The sequence below is a fragment of the Nannospalax galili genome, unplaced genomic scaffold (genome assembly GCF_000622305.1).
Source record: "Nannospalax galili isolate Female #2095 unplaced genomic scaffold, S.galili_v1.0 scaffold236, whole genome shotgun sequence".
Classification (NCBI taxonomy): domain Eukaryota; kingdom Metazoa; phylum Chordata; class Mammalia; order Rodentia; family Spalacidae; genus Nannospalax; species Nannospalax galili.
Genome location: NW_008338710.1, coordinates 2,687,114 through 2,693,625, shown reverse-complemented (window position 1 = coordinate 2,693,625; position 6,512 = coordinate 2,687,114). Strand labels below are relative to the sequence as shown.

Here is a 6,512-nt window from a genome sequence, read left to right as displayed (position 1 = left end):
TTTTCTGAGACAGGGTCTCCCTGCAGCCCCAGCTGGCCTGGAACTCACTATGTAGACCAGGCTGGCTTCTAACTCAGAGATCCATCCGCCTGCCTCTGTCTCCCAAGTGCTGGGATTAAAGGCGTGCACCACCGGCCCAGCTAGATGTTTTCTTTACTAAATAGTGTTGCTATTTCCCTATTAGCAAGATAATATGGGTACCAGCTCATTTGATAAGGTTCAAATGAAAGTATCCATCCATTTTACAATTGTGATCAGCTTAAGTTTGCCATAAACCTCTCATTCCCAAAGTGCTTACAACCTTTTAGTCAAGTAGTACAACTTAAAATTAAGGAGACTATTTTAGGGAACTCCAGTGAAAGGTGTTAATTTTATTCCTTCTGCAAGAATGCAAATCACACAACAAACAATTCCTGTCATGGAAATGGAAAAATACCAATCAGCTTCATCAAAATCGATACCTTTATTTTCGTCATCCAGATTGATTATAGCATACATGTCTCTCAAGTCTGCCAAATCATGGATTTTTATGCTGAAAAGTAAAAAAACATAATTTGGCTGTTTTAAATTAGCATAATTTAGCATAGTGATTAGCACAGTAATAGAGTTCATCTTGGCTTTTTCTTACAATGTTTTTATTCACTCTCTTCCCCAGTCCTGTCCCCTGCTGCAGTCCCCCTCCTCCTCTACCTTGGCCCCTCATGTCTTTTCTTCCATTCTCCTGCTCAGGATTTTCTTCATGCTCCTGCCTCCACCATTGCTTTCATTCAAAGTTTTTATTTCGAGATCACTGTAGATCCATGTGCAGTTGTAAGAATACAGAAAGATTTTGTGTACGTCTTCCTCCCTACAGTAACTTCTTGAGAAGCTAGTATCTTATGGGTACTGACACTGACTGTTTAAGATTGTATTCAGGTGTCCCCCATGGTTATTGACACTCAGGGCATGTGAGTGTGTTTGAGTTCGCTGTGATTTTTCCACATGTGATACTCATGAGATCTACAAGTGCTGCTAGCATTCAGCACCATTAACCATGGGGCTCCTGCCTGTTGCTCTTGGATACATACCTCTCCTCACCCAGTCTGGCTGCAGTTCCTGCATAAATGGAATCATACAGTGTGTAATCTTTGAAGATTGATTTTTTTTTTTTTTTTTACAGAAACTTGAACACTAGTACATTTAAAGTTAATGGATATTTTCCTTTTGGGGTGGCTTTTTTTTTTTTAGACAGTTCTCTTTGTAGCCCTACCTGGCCTGGGACTATGTGGACCAGGCTGGCCTCCATCTCACAGAGATCTGCCTGCCTCTGCCTCCTGAGTGCTGAGATTAAATCTCTGTGCTACCATCCCTGGGTGATAGTTTCCTTTTATAAAAAAATATTTTTTTTCAATTACTTTATTAATTGAATTTTTACAATTTTCATGTGATATAATTTGATGGTATTTAGATTCCCTCCCCTATCTGCACCTCCTCTTACTGACTCCCTGCCATTTTACACACACACACACACACACACACACACACACACACACACACGTAAAATAAGGCCTATAGAGTCTAATTTGTGCCCCCAGATGCCCTTCAGTGTGGGTCTATCCACCAGAGCTTGGTTACTCTACCAAGAGTCCAATCCTTAAAAGAGACTCTCTCTCCCCCTCCCAGCAGCCATCAGTTATCAAAAATTCCTTAGGGTGGGTTGGGGTTTCTTACCCACTTCCCTATGTCTATGCTGAGATTTTGTCTGGTTTGAGCTTACATGGGACCATGCTGTCACCATTGCTGTGAGTTCATATGAGTAACTGACCAGTTGTCTGGAAAACTATTTCCTTATGGTCATTCACCAACTCTGGCTCTTAAAATTTTTTCCTGTCCCCCTCTTCCATAATGATCCTTGAGCTTTGGGAGGCCTAAGTTGATATAGATTCATTTTTTTAATAATATTTTTATTTTATTTGTATGAGTGTATTGCCTACATGTGTGTAAGTGCACCTGTGTCATGCAATGCCCACAGAGGTCAGAAGGTGTCAGATTCCCTAGAACTGGAGTTACGGACAGTTATTGGCCACCGTGTGGGTGCTGGGAATTGAATCCACCTGTATCGTGCAGTGCCCTACAAGATCAGAAGAGGGGATCAGATCTCCTGGAACTGGAGTTAGAGATGGTTGTTGGCTACCATGTGGTGCTGGGAATTGAACCTGGGTCTTCTGGAAGAGCAACCAGTGCTCTTAACCACTAAGCCATCTCTCCAGCTCCCGAATCCCTTTTTTTTTTTTTTTGGTTTTTTTGAGACAGGAACTCCCTGTAGTGGGGCTGGCCTGGAATTCACTATGTAGACCAGGCTGGCCTTAAACTTACAGAGATCCACCTGCCTCTGCCTCCCAGTACTGGGATTAAAGGTATGCACCACCACGCCTGGCTCCATTTTAAGATCAATTTTCTAGCATACTCCATTTTCAGTTTTGCCCTGAGTGTTAACAGTAGGGAAGGAGTAGAGGAATTAACTTATTTTTCATTGTAAATATATTCAGGGTCCAAGAGAGTACGAATGTCAGATTTGCACCAACCATAAAAGCTTTGCTGATTCTACCCACATAAAAATCCTAGAAATGTGCAACTGTAACTCACCAGTTATCTCCACATGTTGCAGCTTTGTTCAGAGTCTGTGATAAAGCCACACTGGTCAGGTTATCCTTATGGTCACGAGCCTTAAATATCTCCTGCCCAACTTCTGGAAAATGAGTTGAAACAGCCAGAAAAGTTCCACGTGAGAAGCCAATCATGATGTAGCCATCGCTATACCTACGGCAACAAAGCAATCACAGGGTTAAAAAGGAGACAGACTATCATGGGTAATATGGCAAGTCAACAAAAACCTTTAATAATATGAATTACAGAATATCAAGGCCCTCATGCATCAGGTAACATGCTAGGTAGTTTTGTAAATCACACTCTGGAATAAGGAAAATGCTGTATATCGACTTGAATGTTACAGACCAACTTAAATATAATCAGTAAGGAAAACCACATGGATTTTTTTTTTGTAATAAGCCTTTTGTACATACCAACTATAGGAGATAATGTTGCCATAGGCCTGGGGAAATTCCAGGTCGATTGGGTTATCTGGTTCATTCAGGTTAAAAAGAAACAACACTTTCTTGCCAAGTACAGCACTTATCTGCCAGAAAAGATTAGGAGATTGGGAAATGAATTACTCAGAATTTCATGAAAAGACCAACAAGTAAATTCACACAGCTGAATCCAATTTATGAAAACAATACGCCAAAGTTAGATTTGCTAAATGTTATTAGTATGACATGTGTCTAACAAAAATAGAAAAAAGCATTTACCAATGTCTATTTTGGCAAAGGTCTTTGGCTTTACGTATCTTCAATATACCTTTTGAAATACATGACAATGCCTTTAGGGAACTGTCTTTTGAAATTCTCTCTCTCTTATTAGATTTCTGTGCTGTTTAGTTAGAGTTTGGTGTAGTTTCACTATAACTACTGTTTTTTTAATTAAAAATTTTTTTGTTTTCAAAATAGGGTCTCACCATATAACTCTGGCTGGCCTGGAATTGATGGTGTAGACCAGCCTGGCCTCAAACTCACAGAGAGTCATTTACCTCTGTCTCCTGAGTGCTGGGACTAGAGGCGTGTGCCATCACACGTGGCTGCTTTCATCTTTGAAGTATAGAGTCTTTCATTATAAGGAGTCACTTGACTTTTGAGCTACCCAGGTGAATTACAGGTCTACCCTCCTAAGGATAAGCTAGGTGACTCTGTATTAACATCCCTTTCTACCACCTGCAGGTCAGTGTGCCTAAACCAGGATCTCTATGTGACTCACATAAGATATGAACTTACTATAATTCTCACTGGAGGAGAATCATGTTGGGGAGAGAAAAGAGTTTAAGAGTGACACTTTTATTTCCTCGATTCTAAAATGGTATCAATTGTACAATACTATCATCTTAAAAACAGCCTTTTAGGAAACAAATATTACTTCCTCAACTATATTATCCACACTGATTATGAAATTTATCTGGATTTTAGAAAACTACAATATAGGGAGGAAAATGTACCTGTTGAGAAAACAGAAGCTACAATTTTGGGAGATCTGTTCACCATTTCTGATAAAGCAGAACATTTTTTCATTACATAGAAATTAGTATTTCTTAAAGGGACCTCTGCACTTTTGCTACCACAGAATGAGCCACACCAATTGTAGCAGGAGGCTGTTCTCATCTGCTGGGGTATGAGGTAGTCGCAGCAGCAAAAACAGTTTTAGGCCTAAGAGACTAAGACTTACCTTGGTTTAAGAAACAACAGACATAATTTACTTATCAAACTCCTAGCCATCTGAGAAAAGGAAATTGCATATTCTATAAAACTACCAAAATGATTTGGGTGCGAATTTGATTTAGAATTCTTACTGTGTTTTCAGCAGCAGAAATTCGGTCATCAGTCTTGCTTGTAGAAAACTTAATGTCACTTGGCTCTGATTTGATTGTTGTCTACAGGGGTAAGAAATAACATCACTGTGAATAAACCCAATATTCAAATTCACTCTGGGGGGCTGAAGGGGGCGCTTGGTGGTAGGGCACATGGTAAGCATGTATGAAGCCCTGTATTCAATGCTCAACTCCTTCCCTCTCTAAAAAAACAAAAGAAATGAGCCCACAGACATATGCACAAATTCACTTAGAATATTAATAAAATAAGGAACTTGCTTTTATTTGTTATTAATTTTAGATTAACCTGAAACTCCACAGCTACAAATAGCTAGAAATTCTGGATGAAACAGATCCATACCTTTTTGACGTGTTGGTTGTTAGCCCTATTAACTTTTAATGGCTGCATGTCTCTCAAGTCCCAGACCCATATCTTTTTAAATGGACAGATAAACTTGAAAGAAGGAAAAGAAAAATTGATAGACAACAGCAGCAAAGATCACACTGAAAGCATAGGGTGTGCACAGGCTCAAGTGGTGCTCTCATGTGGCTGGAGAAAGAGGGATGACAGGAAAGCCTGTCTTGAGGTCTGGGCCAGAAAAAATAAAGTTCATTTCAAGTATGTGTCACCCAAGCTGCTTTCCTATTCTCATTATGGTATGTGGTTCCAATTTGTACACTGGGTAGTCTGGGGCGGCTCCTAGGTATGTGGTTCCAATTTGTACAATGAATACTCTGGGGCGGCTCCGAGGTATGTGGTTCCAATTTGTATACTGAGTAGTCTGGGGCGGTCCCTAGGAGGAAAAATTAATATAAAAGTGGAAGGACTCAGGCTCAGCCTATCCCTGAAATGTCAGACCAAACTCTAGAGCCTCTTCAAAGGCTGTGAAACATTGCCACAGATAAACCCTGCTGAAGATGAGCTTAAAGTTAAAAAAAAAATCACATAACTCAAAGAAGAATAAGGCACCAAGGGCTAGAATCCTAAAAATAGAATCATGAGAGAGGGAGAGAATGAGCAAGAGAGAGAGAGATTATAAAATAAACACTCTAAAAATGACTGAAGACATAAGGCTACTCATAAAATGAAGAAGGCAATTTAAAAATGTCTGGTCTGATTGTTTTTAAAAGCATATGTACTTGGGCTGGAGAGACAGCTCAGCAGTTAAGAGCACTAACTGCTCTTGCAGAGGACCCAGATTTGATTTCCAGCACCACATGGTGGCTAACAACTGACTGTAACTCCTGTTCCAGGGGATTTGACACCTCCTTCTGACCTTCAGGGGCACTGCACGACACGGGTACACTTACATACATGCAGGCAATACACTCATACACATAAAATAAAAATAATAATAAAATATTTTTTAAAAGCCTATGTACTTTTGGACTATGGAGCAGTGTGTTGGTGGGTACAGTTCTAGAAATGGTATTGCTTGGTTGGTACTATCTGTATAGTCTGTCTGGCTATTTTCAAATTTCTGCATACCACTATCTATGGGTTCACCAATAGAACATGTAGTGATATTATTACCAGTGTGACAGTAAGCAATGGTGTCTCAGTGTTGCTTTAATTTTGTGGTTCTTTAATTATGAGTAGTTTCATCATTTTATCCATATTTGTGTGGATACCCTTTACATGTATTTCAAGCAGTTTTTCTTTTTTTCTTTTTTTTCTTTTGAGGCAAGTTGTATTAGTCAGGGTTCTCCAAAGAAACAGAACCGGTAGAATGAATATATATGTATAGAGATTTATCAGCTTAGCTCACAGGATAGAGTCTGAGTAGTCCAACAATGGCTGCACCACACTGGAGAGGCTGAGAATCTGTAGTCGCTCAGTCCACAAGGCTGGATGTCTCAGTAGTCCCAATCTGGCGCTCAAGGTCTGACGAATTCCAAAAGATCAGCTAGTCTTCAGTCTACAGCAGCAAGATGAACTCACCAGCAAGAGAGAAGGCAAGCAGAAAGAAGCCAGGCTTTCTCCTCTGCCTTGGCCTCTTATACTGGTTGCCATCAGAAGGTAACACCCACATTTAGGGTGTGTCTTCCAGCTTCAGAT

The 6,512-nt window shown here is 40.1% G+C and overlaps 1 protein-coding gene across 2 annotated transcripts in view; it reads right to left on the bottom strand.

The window, feature by feature from the left end:
- The window catches only part of Wdr19 (WD repeat domain 19), an 89,323-nt gene that overhangs the window by 64,712 nt on the left and 18,099 nt on the right, over positions 1 to 6,512 (bottom strand). For both annotated transcript variants that reach the window (XM_008833229.3, XM_008833230.3), the window contains exons 7-10: positions 4,436 to 4,516; positions 3,063 to 3,175; positions 2,626 to 2,799; positions 462 to 532 (exon numbers count right to left, since the gene is read on the bottom strand). In XM_008833229.3, the coding sequence (XP_008831451.1) occupies positions 462 to 532; positions 2,626 to 2,799; positions 3,063 to 3,175; positions 4,436 to 4,516 (439 nt within the window). The remainder of the gene's footprint in view (positions 1 to 461; positions 533 to 2,625; positions 2,800 to 3,062; positions 3,176 to 4,435; positions 4,517 to 6,512) is intronic.